This window comes from Pristiophorus japonicus, chromosome 13 (genome assembly GCF_044704955.1).
Source record: "Pristiophorus japonicus isolate sPriJap1 chromosome 13, sPriJap1.hap1, whole genome shotgun sequence".
NCBI classification, from domain to species: Eukaryota; Metazoa; Chordata; class Chondrichthyes; family Pristiophoridae; genus Pristiophorus; species Pristiophorus japonicus.
Window position 1 is genome coordinate 31,254,969 of NC_091989.1, and position 15,334 is coordinate 31,270,302.

Genomic DNA, 15,334 nt, shown 5'->3' on the forward strand with positions numbered 1-15,334 from the left:
TCCCTCCTTCTCTGGACCTCCTTCACCAAGAGCTCCAGTGATGTATGCAAGAACCTGAGTGCCCTCTCCCTCGGTCCCTGAGCCATCCTGAAATGGACTGCTGTGTGTCAGTCAGCGCACTCCATACCTTTACCAAGGTGGTGTCTTGCATTAAACGCGGGCTAAACTGACGTTTCAGTTTAAGATCCAATCTTGGCCACCTCGGAGCCTCTTTAGTGCCTAAAGTATCCGGGGAAAATTGCCCCCTTGTGTTTATATAGCACCTTCGATAACTTCAGGACATCCCAAAGTAGTTCACAGTTGATAAGTACTTTAGAAATGTAATCACCATTGTAATGTAGATAAACACAGCAGACATTTTGCACACAGCAAAGTCTCACAAGCAGCAATAAGATAAAGGTTTATTGAAAGTGGTTGTGTGGAGCCCACATATACTGCTCCACAAAAATTGCATCTACTCAGTGCTTGAGAGCTAAACCTGCAGGTGTCTTTGTTTTGGCGCCTCCAGGCAAGTTCAAATAACGGTAATCAACAATTGGGACCAAAATTGCGTGCTAAAACCAGACCTTCAAACAGGCTAGTCTTATTTGCATTTCGCTCATTATCGCCTGTTTTCACCCTTTCACCAAAATAGCTCTGAAGATCTTTCTAAAAAAAACTGGGTTTCACCAGTGCCTCCAGAATCCAGACGATCCCAACTCCCAATATGAAGATTTCCCCTGGAGGCAGAAGTTGTCATCTTTTCCGGCCACGAGCAGGTTGGGAGGTTCTTTTTTTGTTCACTGTCCTTTCCCACTTATTGGTCAAGAACAAAATCAATAAACACGACTGAGACACTTCCTGCACGCACTTGTTTTTTATCGTGTTCTGTGGCTCTGGAGTCCTCCCCACACTGTAAACAGGAGGAACCCCACAGAGGCAGAGCCTCGGCCAGCATTGCACAACTGCTGTTTGAAGCAGTTTTACAATATAATTCAGTCTTAAAAATACAGAGATACATATGAAAAATGACAGGCACAGGCACATCCACATGCATACTTATTCCACCCCACCCACAAAACAAAAAGACAACTGCCAGCATCTACCTATGTTTGCTTGCCTTTGGAAGCCCTTCAAAGCCCAGCTCGTCAAGTGGGTCATAGGACCTCCAGAGGTGCTGCTGCTACATTTCTAATACAAAAGGAATAATGCACTTAAACAAGGTAAAATATTTAAAGGGGCACATTCCACTTTAAAGTGTTTGGCAAATCTTTGTTTGGGGATGTGAATGATCTTTGTCATGAAGGTGCCAGACACACATGATACAATGATTCCTTTGAGTCAGTTTATGGCAATGTGTCATGCAATTGCAAAATGAGTAAAAAGATTTATGATATATGTGCCTCTTTAATAAATATAAATTTGAGTACAAAATTTCACTAAATTCCAGTACATCAAGAACATTAATTTGATGCTCCACACATGATGCCAACCATTTATCATTAGCAGGTTCACTGTCAGAACAAATTATTGTCCAGCAAATTGCAGACTTTCCCAGTGTTGTACAAACATAGGTTGAGAAAGCATCTCTAAACTGGCAATGAATCTCTTCCACATTAACCAGACATGCATTCCCTTTTGGTGTTGTCATGCAGACTGATAGCAAACAGAAGGATAACATGCAAAAGAATGCAATAAGAGCCTCCAAGTAAAACTCAACCTGCAGAATCATAGTTATAAAATACATACCCCATTTTATGTTAAGCATTTCCATCATCTGTAAAACAAGGAGATATAAAAGGTTCATTATTTTCAAACCATAAAGTTAATGGCCTGGATTTTGCGGTTAGTGGCGAACGAATGACGCTCGTCGTTCATTAAGTTTATAATTGCTCACAAACTTTTTGTGCGCTTTTGCACAGCAACTTACAGTGGTCAGGAGTCTGAAATAGCATGACGCCCTCTACAGGGGATCTGAGTCCTGTGTGAATAGAGCAAGCGACTGCGTGTCTCTTCAACCAACCAGATTGAAGAATCCTTACTGAGGCACGCAGAGTCTAAACCAGGGAGTATAAGATAGAATATTTAATTCAACGTAAAATGGTGTACAGAAAGCAAAATAAAGAGAGAGAAATAAATATGGGAGTAAGAGAGAGAGAGAGAGATAAAAGAGACAGAAAGAAAAAGTAAAAAAAATATTTTTTATTCTTACTTTTAAATCTGAAGGAATGAGACTCCACACTTGTAAAAGTAAATTTTCAGTGCCAGCGAGGTTGTTTGGCAGTAATTAAGACATATCACACTGTTAAACATTCACATACACTTGATTGAACAAGCTCTAATATTTTCTAGCCTTTTTAGTGGGTACCTAGTGGTTAAGTATCGTAACTTCACACCCTTCCATATGTTTAAATGCCAAGTATCTCAGCGAGGTACCGGTGTAGCAAAGCTTGTGGAGGAGCAGGGCAGCTCAGACAGCAACCTCCTGATTTCTGCATTTACATCCACCTGAGAGGGCAGACGAGGCCTCGGTTTAATGTCTCATCCGAAAGACGGCACGTCTGACAATGCAGCACTGCACTGGAGTGTCAGCCTAGGTTTATGCGCTCAACTCTTAACCACCAGGATCAGCATCCAGACCGGCACGACAGGGGCAACCGGGAGCCCGAGTTATGACACGACCAAACCTCTTCAGATAACGGCTGTTTTACCCGAGATGCTCGCTTTCAGGAGCACAGTCCAGACCGGCACTACAGGCGGACCAAGAGCCGGAGTTCTGGCACGACCCAACCTCGCACCACAACAGAAGTTGGGAATCCAATTACAAGAGGGAGCAGTCTAGATGTGGGTGACAGCAAGAAAATTGACAATAAACTGTTATAATGTCGGATTGATGGGGTTGTTTTAATCCCCTTTTCCTCTTGAAGATTGGAGTTTGCCAAAACGTTCAGTGAAAGCGAACTAAACTGGAACACCACTTGGTGTTTAAAATTTTATAGATATAATTATTGTAATTTTCCCTTTGCAAGTTAGGATGCCTGCACAGCAGTTCCCTGTTCATAGAATTTACAACACAGAAGGTCCTCTGCTCGATCTTCAATTGAAGCTGTCTGTCTAGTCCTGTTCCCTTCCCATTTATATACCTATCCAATTCCTTTTAATGCCAGTTTCTGCCTCCGCTACTTGTGGTAAAACATTCCATATTCAAATCTTGTTCTGTTTGGGGGGAAGGGGTGAGTTATCTAACTTCCCCTTTCAGTTCATATCACATGGCAGTGACTTTACCATATGATCCACAAGGGAAGTAAACTATATGGAGAGCTGGAGAGCGACGACTGTGAAGAGGACGACTGAACTAGACGTCACCAAGTTCCAGGTTGTTGAGTGGAACATGGGCAGGTACAGTAAGTGATCGTGGCCCAGAAGAGGCGAGGGCCCAGGGGCAGCACACACTGCAATATGTGTGCGCACTAGGTCCATGCAGCAGAGCTGGTTTCCAGTGGTCTTGGTTAATCCTTGCCACTGGACCAAGACCTAGCTCTGTCAAGACCGTGTGATGGCTGGTGTGCAACAGCCACCACACATTAACAAAATCCACACACAGGCATCTTCCACCTTTCAACATGTAATTCAGGACCTGGAATGTTAGGTCCTTTGTTGAAACACCTGTGAACTCATCTCTTTTTGGCATGGAAGCAAGTCATCCTCGATACAAGGGACCACCTATGATGATGTGCTCAAGTCCCTGGGGTGGGTCTTGAACCCACAACCTTCTGACTCAGGGGCAAGTGTGCTACCCACTGAGCCACAGCTGACAGGGAATGTCAAATTATCTTTTATTGTATCCAGGATGTTAGGTTAAGATGTTCTGTCTGAAATCTAATGCCCAACTGTTCGCCCTGCAGTTCTGTGAATTTAACCCCTTTAAGCAAGGTTTAACCTAAAAGCACATTTAAAAAAAAATAACTTCTATCTAGATCCTTTACATAGAAAAATGGTCAAAAGATCCTGACAAGCACCTTGGGATGTTTATTGCAGTAAAGGCACTATTTATGTGCAATTTGTTGCTATGCAATCACCTTATCAGCACATTGTTATGAGAACAGCAGTGACTGAGTTAAATCAGGATCGCTAAAATCCTCTTTAACAATAAAGTAAAAAGGTGAAGGAAAATTGCTTTTCATGATGTGAATGTGGAAAAACTCCAAAATAATTTGATGAAATGGCATAGCACTTTCACAATTAGACCCACTCTCCCCCTGTCCCCTTATCTATGAAAGTTAAACAGCAAGATAAGAATGACAAACACTGGAGTACTGCAACATTCCAACATTATTAACAGTCATTGCTATACATAGCTTCAGCACACTGGATATAGTGTCCACATGTCAAAGGTTCCCAAAAGTATGTTCTACAGCTAGCTGATGACAGAAAAGAACAACAGAGAGTGAGACGAAATGCTGCAGTGAAAACTCAAAGAATGGGACATTTATTCAGAACTTCGGAAAGTTTGAAGCCTGTTGTGACACATGGTGCAACATACTTCGTGTTAATAGCAGAAGAAGTGTCATCATAGAGCAGAAACAATTGGTAAATAGACAATAACGGTCTTGCAGCCATCATTACACATTGTGCACTGATCTAAGGATTTAATCCTGTAAACCCCACTGTAACTCTTTTACATAAGAACTAAGAACAGGAGTAGGCCATACAGCCCCTCGAACCTGCTCCGCCATTCAATACGATCATGGCTAATCTGATCATGGACTCAGCTCCACTTCCCTGTCCACTCCCCATAACTCCTTATCTCCTTATCGTTTAAGAAACTGTCTATTTCTGTCTTAAATTTATTCAATGTCCCAGCTTCCACAGCTCTCTGAGGCAGTGAATTCCACAGATTTACAACCCTCTGAGAGAAGAAATTTCTCCTCACCTCAGTTTTAAATGGTCAGCCCCTTATTCTAAGTTCATGCTCTCTAGTTCTAGTCTCCCCTATCAGTGGAAACATCCTCTCTGCATCCACCTTGTCAAGCCCCCTCATAATCTTATATGTTTCGATAAGATCACCTCTCATTCTTCTGAATTCCAATGAGTAGAGGCCCAACCTACTCAACCTTTCCTTATAAGTCAACCCCCTCATCTCTGGAATCAACCTAGTGAACCTTCTCTGAACTGCCTCCAAAGCAAGTATATCCTTTCGTAAATATGGAAACTAAAACTGCACGCAGTATTCCAGGTGTGGCCTCACCAATACCCTGTATAGCTGTAGCAAGACTTCCCTGCTTTTATACTCCATCCCCTTTGCAATAAAGGCCAAGATTGCATTGGCCTTCCTGATCACTTGCTGTCCCTTTTGTGTTTCATGCACAAGTATCCCCAGCTACTGCAGCACTTTGCAATCTTTCTCCATTTAAATAAGAACTTGCTCTTTGATTTTTTTTCTGCCAAAGTGCATGACCTTACACTTTCCAACATTATAATCCATCTGCCAAATTTTTGCCCACTCACTTAGCCTGTCTATATCCTTTTGCAGGTTTTTTGTGTCCTCCTCCACGCTTGTTTGTAGGCCTGTTTGTTGTGGTTATCTTCAACACCAATCTTCATTTCACAGTATCTTGTATTATGTATTATCATAATTCAAGTGACTCATTTCCACTTGTTAAATTCTAAATTAGCATAGTTTCATCCAATTTCCGACTGGATTGCACAGCTTACTTCAAGCAGCAGGTTAAAACCTGGAAGAGCCAGGCTTCTGCCATTTTGCTTTGCCATATACTACTGAGAATCTATGAAAGTAATCCAAAGTGACTTTCCCTCTGCTTCTGCCCTTTCATCTCTGCTAAGACCAGAATCCATGTTTGGAATTGTGGAAGTGAACCTGCATTTCACCTTGTATGATGTAACGTGTCCATATTTGAATATATTTTCATTTCGCACTTTCACATTTATGCTTTTTCAATAACATTTACAGAAGACATGGTAAGTAGATGTGTCAGTTAATGGAAGATGCCATGGCACTATTCAAAGAAGAGCAGGAGAGTTCTTCCAGTGTCCTGGCCAACATTTATCTCTCAACCAACACGGTTAGAACAGATTGTCTGGCCAACTATCTCTGCTGTTTGGACGTTGCTGTGTGCAAATTGGCTGCCATGTTTACTGACATTACAACAATGATTAGATTTCAAAAGTACTTCATTGGCTGTGGCATAGGGACATCCTGAGGACATTGAATGTGCTATATTCAAGTTCTTTCTATCGCTATTCTATCTTAATCCAAAAATGAATTCAATTGAACTGCAGTTTTAGATCATTGCCATAAGGTGGCATAGTTTTCCATTTTAAATCTTCCTTTAAAACAAAAGTCTTATCAAAAGCATTGAGCAAAAGTGAAAGAATTTTATTAACCATGGAATTCAGCAATTATGCATAGAAAAACTAAGCAAACTCTACGGTCTGGTCTTGCAGTTAATAACAAGAAATATCTCTTCTAACTATAGAGCTTGCCTTGTGTAGTGCAGGAATGCAAGTCGTTTTATTTTTGTTATTGTAATTATATTACATCAAGGTAAAAGGGAAAACACATAAGTCATAAAGGCTAATAATTTCAAATTATGTTTTACATCCCTATACCTATGCTTGCAAAGAATCTGATCTTGAAAAGCGATGTCTCAGAGGAGACCTTTTAGAGATATACTTAAACATGATAGGGAAAATAAAGCAGAACAATACTTTGAGATACACCATCGTAGCAGGACTAGGGGATACAGGTTCAGGATTGTGAAATGCGACTTTAGGACAAGCATCAGGAAGGAGTTGTTTGCACAGAGGGTGATCAACAGCTGGAACGGTTGCCAGGAATAGTGGTTAAGACAAGTACATTGAACTTATTTAAGAAACAGCTAGATGGTGTAATGGGAAGACAGTAGCTTTAGTTTTCTGAAAGGATCTGATGAAATGGGATGTTTGGCCTTTGTCCAAACCGATCTTGTGAACTTGCATAAATAGTTTCAAGCCTGTAGAAACATAGAAACATAGAAAATAGGTGCAGGTGTACCGCCATTCAATAAGATCATGGCTGATCATTCCCACAGTACCCCTTTCCTGCTTTCTCTCCATACCCCTTGATCCCCTTAGCTGTAAGGGCCATATCTAACTCCCTCTTGAATATATCCAACGAACTGGCATCAACAACTCTCTGCGGCAGGGAATTCCACAGGTTAACAACTCTCTGAGTGAAGAAGTTTCTCCTCATCTCAGACCTAAATGGCTTACCCCTTATCCTAAGACTGTGTCCCCTGGTTCTGGACTTCCCCAACATCGGGAACATTCTTCCCACATCTAACCTGTCCAGTCTGTCAGAATCTTATAAGTTTCTATGAGATCCCCTCTCATCCTTCTAAACTCCAGTGAATAAAGGCCCTGTTGATCCAGTCTCTCCTCATATGACAGTCCTGCCATCCCCAGAATCAGCCTGGTGAACCTTCGCTGCACTCTCTCAATAGCAAGAACATCCTTCCTCTGATTAGGAGACCAAAACTGTACACAATATTCCAGGTGAGGCCTCACTAAGGCCCTGTACAACTGCAGTAAGACCTCCCTGCTCCTATACTCAAATCCCCTAGCTATGAAGGTCAACATACCATTTGCCTTCTTCACCGCCTGCTGTACCTGCATGCCCACTTTCAGTGACTGATGAACCATGACACCCAGGTCTCGTTGCACCTCCCCTTTTCCTAATCTGCCGCCATCCAGATAATATTCTGCCTTCGTGTTTTTGCCCCCAAAATGGATAACCTCACATTTATCCACATTATACTGCATCTGCCATGCATTTGTCCACTCACCTAACCTGTCGAAGTCACCCTGCAGTCTCTTAACATCCTCCTCACAGCTCACACCGCCACCCAGTTTAGTGTCATCCGCAAACTTGGAGATATTACACTCCATTCCTTCATCTAAATCATTAATGTATATTGTAAAGAGCTGGGGTCCCAGCACTGAGCATTGCGGCACTCCACTAGTCACTGCCTGCCATTCTGAAAAGGACCCATTTAGCCCTAGTCTCTGCTTCCTGTCTGCCAACCAGTTCTCTATCCACGTCAGTACATTACCCCCAATACCATGTGCTTTGATTTTGCACACCAATCTCTTGTGCGGGACCTTGTCAAAAGTCTTTCGAAAGTCCAAATACACCACATCCACTGGTTCTCCCTTGTCCATAGCCAGCAAAGCCAGTAATTGTGAACTTTCTCAGAAAAAAAGCTGATTTTAGATAGAACAAGTGCAGATGAAAGTGTTTCACAGCTTGCATGCACAGGTCTTGAAAGGGCCACTTTTCCGAATGTGGAAAACAGGCTTTTTGTCTCCATTTACATCTTCTGCACCAATCGAAAGTAGAACCTTTAGGGAGTGCAATGTAGACCTGGAGCAGCAATTGTAATTGATATCTGTCTCCCAGGAGTCCCATTTAAAGAAATTATGGTATGGTTTAGGGGAATTAAAAAGAATGATATGATGCAATCATTCACGTTCTGTTTGCAGAAGCAGTGCTGTGCAATGCCATAGTTCTTGGCCATAAATCTGTATCACTTTTTTTAGTTTCCCTTGTGGAATAAGACAAAATGTTTGATATTTTATAAAATGTCCAGAATGCCATCAAATCAAATAGATTAATCTGCATGTGTTGGTGCCAAGATGAAGAATTCCTAACCTACAGGTTACCTCATGTGCTACAATGAAATGTGATGGTCTTGCTGCACACTGGAGATTCCCCCTGGTACCCTGATCGCAGATTCCTAACGACTCACTCAGAAAAGAAACTGGTAAAAGAACCTATTGTTTTACAACATATACATTTGGGCTTCATTCACTTTCTTTACAAGTAGAAAATGCTGCGCCAGCATTAAAACTTCTAGCAGGAAGTTTCAGGCCCCAAGGCATAAATACCTACTTTCAAAATGTAATTAGAATTTGATGTTACTGCTTAGAAATTAACCAACTGAGTATTATCAAAAGTGACAGCAAACAAAATTGCTTCTGTCACAATTTTATATTACCGTATATACTCGCGTATCCTACGATCTCACGTATCATGCGACCCCTAAATTTTCGTCCCCAAAACATGATTTTATCATATATCTCGTGTATCATGCGAGTCACTTTTTTGAGATACCAGATGCCACTAGGCTAGGCTTTCAAACAAGTTTAACAAGTACCCAACACGTAACAAGTACCCTAACACATAACAACGATCGAATACAGACCTTAACAACCGAATCATGAAACGACTCTTCCGCCGTAAACAACCGAATGAGAAACAGCTGTTTTGCTGTTTCTCATTACGATAATAAACAGTTACCGTATTTCGTTCCAAATCTCATCTAAGGTAGTAAACTATGACAAATATATTTTTACATTCTACCCTTAGCCACTATGGAGAAAAGATCTGCGAAGAAATATACTGCCAAATTTAAGCTGCAAGTTGTTGCCGAAGCGGAACAAAGCAACAACGTTAAAGCTGCAAAGCTGTTTGGTGTTGGAGAAAGCTGTGTCTGAAATTAAGAATCGTTTCTGTTTTCCTTTGGTAGTTAGCCTCTCAACTGATTTGGAAAGCGTAAACATTACGTGTGTATCAGCAAGTAAAACAGCAGTTTTATCAAAATCATCTTTATGTGATATACATATGTACTATTTGACTTACCGTAAATGGATACGGTCTGCTTAACAGCCTAACAGCCTAATCTTGGCCAGCACTTCACACCCGCAAATTTTGTATCTCGCGTATCATGCGACCCCCCAAATTTAGGTTACAATTTAGGTCTTCAAAAGTCGCATGATACGCGAGTATATATGGTAAATAATGTTATGGACTCCATCACTAAGACCGCCTATGTCCACCCTCCTAACATTGCCCATCAAGGTCCCTGCCTCAGTTCATCTGCTACTAAAACCCTCATCCACACCTTTGTTACCTCTAGACTTGACTATTCCAATGCTCTTCTGGCTGGCTTCCCATCTTCCACCCTCCATAAACTTGAACTTATCCAAAACTCTGCTGCCGGTGTCCTAACTTGCAGCAAGTCCCGTTCAGCCATCATCCCTGTGCCCGTTGGCCTACATTGGCTCCTAGTTTGACAAGGCTTTGATCTTTAAATTCTCATCCATGTTTTCAAATCCCTCCATGGCCTCGCACCCCGCCCCACCCCCATCTCTGTAGCCTCCTCCAGCCTTACAACCATCCGAGATCTCAGCGCTCCTCCAATTCTGGCATGCCACGCATCCCCCAATTTTAATCTCTCCACCATTCACGGTTGTGGTTTCAGCTGGCAAGGCCTTAAGCTCTGGAATTCCCTCCCTAAGCCTCTCCACATCTCTACCCTTCTCTCCTCTTCAACCTACCTATTTATCCAAGATTTTGGTCACCTGTCCTAACATCTCATGTGGCTTGCTGCCAAACTTTACATAGGATATACATGGGATATACAACACAGAAACAGGCTATATGGCCCAACCAGTCCATACTGGATTTTGTTTGATAACCCTTCTGTGAAGCGTCTTGGGACCATGTTAAAGGCGCTATATAAATGCTATAGCGTATCTAAAATTGTTGTTGTTTTTGGACACTTGCACAAGTGGAATCTTCAAGGAAAACATTTTTAGGAAGTTCCTGTTCTTGAGACTTTCTAATGTTGTTTAATATATGTAAAACAGCAAGGAAGTTTGCTAGCATGATCTGGCACATCAGCTCAATGTGCCATGGAGTGGTATGATATTGGTGAGGGTTCACATTTTCCTACACTAAATGCCCAGTGTCACCTGTGCTATGGTGCTTCCTATCAGAGAATGAGCAAAACATCCTCCTATCTTCTTGGGTGCAGAATGATGGTGGTCTGGGGAGACCTGAGAAAGAGAAAATCCTCAAATACATAGAACTGATAACATAAAGTCCCTGCAGTTTGGATCTGTGACCAGCCAATTCTTTGATGATATGACAGTAGCTCCTTTGTAAGCAAAAACATCACGATATGAAGTGAACTTAAATAATTTCCCCATATATTTCTGTATTCTAAGAAAAGTACAGAAAATGTTCGATGAGCATTATACGGAGTAAACATGTTTGAGAGCTATTAAATACTGAAAGGATTAATTCATCTGGAAGATCTATTGCTGTACAAGAGCACATTATTATAATCCTAGAGTGTAAAATGTAGCACAAATCCAATGTGGCAGCCTCTGGGACCACAAAATGGACATAACAGACAGTTCAATAATTCTAACTTCTTCTGTCTGAGGCTGAACCTGACTGTTCGCAACCTTGGTGTCATGTTTGACCTTGAAATGAGCTTTCAACCACATATCCGCAGCATAACTAAGTCTATTTCCACCTCTGTAACATCGTCCGTCTCTGCCCTTGTCTCAGCTGATCTGCTGCTGAAGCCCGCTGACCTACATTGGCTTCCGGTTAAGCAACGTCTCGATTTCAAAATACTCATCCTTATTTTCAAATTCCTCCATGGCCTTGCCCCTCCCTATCTCTGTAATCTCCTCCAGCCCCACAACCCCCCCGAGATGTCTGCGCTCCTCTAATTCTGCCCTCCTGAGCATCGCTGATTATAATCGCTCATCCATTGGTGGCCGTGCCTTTTGTTGCCTAGGCCCCAAGCTCTGGAACTTCCTGCCTAAACCTCTCTACCTCTCTTTCCTCCTTCAAGACCCTCCTTGAAACATACCTCTTTGACCAAGCTTTTGGTCACCTGCACTAAATTCTACTTATGTGGCACGGTGTCAAATTTTATCACATAATACTCCTGTGAAGCGCCTTAGGACATTTCACTATGTTAAAAGCGCTATATAAATATAAGTTGTTGTTGTTGTTGTTTTAAGTGTTCCTTTACAAGCTAGAGAAACCTTAGCCTTCAACTACTTCTACCTTGATTGGATGTACTGACAGCACATCAAGACTCAAGTGCCGCCCGGTTTCCTGTCAGACAAAACAACTTGTATACCAGCAGGTGGCTACAAAAATCAGTTTATCCTGAATGAAAAACTCAAGCTCAAGTATAAATACGGAGAAAGAGGAGGTGCAGTGTCTACCAAGACACCACAAGAGTAGCAGCAAGAGGGTTTACTTCATGGGGGATGATAATCCGAGAGGGGAGCCAGCAGGACTGAAACCAAGCTGAAACGGATCACTGATTGAAATTTCATTACAGACTGCTCTACGGTTACATCCTCAGGAACACGAGAGTCTGATGAACACCTTAAAGGTGCAGTCACAACGAAAAAAATTGTTTGGAGGAAGGAAAAGAGCCGGAGTAACCATGTGTGATTTTCATCACAATATCTCATGCAAATGATGTGCTGATGCATTTTGATGTGATTTATATTATTGCGTAATATTATTGTGTAATGTGCGATTTTGCTAACCAGGAGCACTGAGGTCAGCTGGAATGACTCTTACAGCTGCCTCGGTTTAGATCAGCTAACTCTGCACACAGCAAGATCGATGCTGGGACATTTTTAAGTCTGTGCGGCTCAGTTAATCATTAGATAAACTCGCTGAGCCACAGGCGTAGCTACTTTTTATATTCTTAAATAGGGGTAAGAGTGAATCCTTTTCTACAATGCTTGGTGTAGGTTTTACCAATGATCGTATTGGTAAACCAAGCTCCATAATGGAGTCATATATTGTCCTAAAATGAAAGATTAACTGCAGCTTTTGTTTTTCTACAGAAGATTTTTTTTATGTGGGAACAAGACTCAAAATGTCAGACTTGATCTAATGTGAGAACTGATTTGAAATTGTGCCATTTAAGTTACATCTAATACCCATCCTCAGTTACATTTTGTGGTCCTGAACCGAATTTATTTGAGCCCAGTTGGCTGGCATAATCAAGGAGGGGAGGGGGCCAAATTTCCCAGTTGATGCTGGGTGCTGCTTCATCTTTGTTAGTAAAATTTGAACATCATGCCCCATGATTGATGGGTCCAAGTTATTCAAGAGTTCCAGGAAATCTCTCCTCCTTTCCACTATTCTGGACCTAATCAAACCTAAATTCTGGGTTGAAGTCTAGCGGGATACTCACATCCTTTAGGTGTGGGTCATCCTCCCTTACCATATCGAAGAATCATAGAATGGTTACAGCACAGAAGGAGGCCGTTTGGCCCATCAAACCTGTACAGGCAAGAGCAATTCAGCTAGTCCCACTCCCCCACTCTTTCCGCTAGCCCTGCAAATTTGTTTCCTTTAGGTACTTATCCAATTCCCTTTTGAAAGCCACGATTGAGTCTGCCTCCATCACCCTTTAAGGCAGTGCATTCCAGATCCTAATCACTTGGTGCATAAAACCGTTTTTCCTCATGTTGTCTTTGGTTCTTTTGCCAATCACCTTAAATCTGTGACCTCGGGTTCTGACCCTTCCACCAATGGGAACAATTTCTCTCTATCTAATCTGTCTAGAATCCTCATGGTTTTGAATACCTCTAACAAATCTCCTCGTAACCTTCTCTGCTCTAAGGAGAACAACCCCAGCTTCTCCAGTCTATCCACGTAACTGAAGTCCCTCATCTCTGGAATTATTCTCATAAATCTTTCCTGCATCCTCTCTAAGGCCACCACATCCTTCCTAAATGGGTTGCGGGAGCCCATAAAACCCTCCCACCATAAAAGGCTAACCACCTTAATTGGCTGGTATAAAGCTGGTTATGGCCATGGAAGGAGCATTCAAATTGTGGCCTGTCAGACTGTTAATCAGCCTGCAAATCCATCTCCTACTTCACACTAATCACCAAGGGAAGAGTGTGAAAATAAAAAAACACCCATAATAATAAGTTTAATACAACAGCGACAAAGCACAACAGTGGATTTTAACTAAACCCAGACGATAATAAATCAAATGCTATAATTGAAAAAAATGGGTGGATCCATTTACCCATTTATCAGGATCATTGGTTTACAATAACTCAATTTGTCACACGCCTTTTTTATTATACGGGATTAGAAGGCTTTTCCTGGTATTCTGGGGTCTAGGACTGGGTTTTAATAGTACTCTGAAAAATTCATAATGCCCATTACAAACATACACTGTTTAACATTGCACCACTTAAAACAAGGTCAAAGGAAGGGTGTAATGTCTGGGAACTGCATTTTAGTTTATCCTATCTGTTTCTAGTTATATGTAACCTTTGTAGAGTTTGTTTGGCATTGTGATGTTCCTTAGATACTGTCAAAGAAACACAGCAAGGGGTACAGGGATTAGCAATAGGTTAAAAATTTTTTAAACAAGTTGCATTCCTAAAACATTGCAAATTTAGCATTGCAGTGCTAACTTTAGAAACCCAACTGGAGGTACGAGGGTAAGTTTTCTGATCTTTTCCTCAGGAATTGCTCAGTTCTCCTGGTACAAAGGTCAAGAAAAAGGGGTGAAGAGCCAAGTCTCAGCCCATTTTATATTGCGCGAGACGGGGGTTCTCCTGGCTGTGCAGAGCTTGCCTGACGTCTGCAGTACGCACAAGCCAATCTGAGGCATACGTATGAAGTGGAAGGGAACGTTCCCAGCCTCCCAGCTCATTTACCCATTCACTTGATTGCTTGGTGCCCCAGGACAAGGGCACCAGAAGAACATAAAGTTGTGGGTCGTCACTGGATCCATGGTGAGAGGCCTGCATCTGCTCTGTTTTCATGCCCCGACTGCCAGTGTTAAGCCCTGCCAGCAGGGTAGTTGTGCTTGGGATGCCATGGCCAGAGCAAGGAATACCAGTGATTCTGGGGCCGGATAGTTGCAGCCCACTTGTCAGTAATAAATCCAATAAGGAATTCAGGAGAACATTTTTTATGCAGAGATCGGTTAAAATGTGGAACTTCCTGCCACATGGAATAGATGGGGCTAATAGTATGAATGCATTTAAGGGGAATCTAGATAACTACATGAGGGAGAAAGGAATAGAAGGGTATGCTGATAGGGTTAGATGAAGTAGGGTGGGAGAAGGGACGTATGGAGCATAAACACTGACCTAGAGCAGTTGGGCCAAATAGCCTGTTTCTGTGCTGTAAATTCTATTTAATTCTAGCACTGCTGCTGTCTATTGCCAGGCGAAGTAAATACATCCTGTGGTGACTGGGAGTCCCAGCTGAAACAGATAATTTCCTACATTAAGGGGTAAGAATTAATCCTAAGAATGACTGAATGACTACACTTGAAAAAGTACTTCATTGCCTGTAAAGCACTTTGGGATGTCCTGAGGTTGTGAAAGGTGCTATATAAATGCAAGTCCTTCTTTATTTCTCTCATGGAATGTATCCGTTTCAGTATGCATCAAGTACAGTCTAGCCAAGAGACAGTTACTTCATTCAACA

General features: G+C 41.9%; 1 protein-coding gene across 1 annotated transcript in view; it reads right to left on the bottom strand.

The window, feature by feature from the left end:
- Positions 1-1,728: 1,728 nt before the first annotated feature.
- The window catches only part of lhfpl3 (LHFPL tetraspan subfamily member 3), a 355,755-nt gene continuing 342,149 nt past the window's right edge, over positions 1,729-15,334 (bottom strand). Inside the window, exon 3 of the mRNA XM_070897318.1 lies at positions 1,729-1,756. Within this exon, the coding sequence (XP_070753419.1) occupies positions 1,740-1,756 (17 nt within the window). The 3' untranslated portion in view covers positions 1,729-1,739. The remainder of the gene's footprint in view (positions 1,757-15,334) is intronic.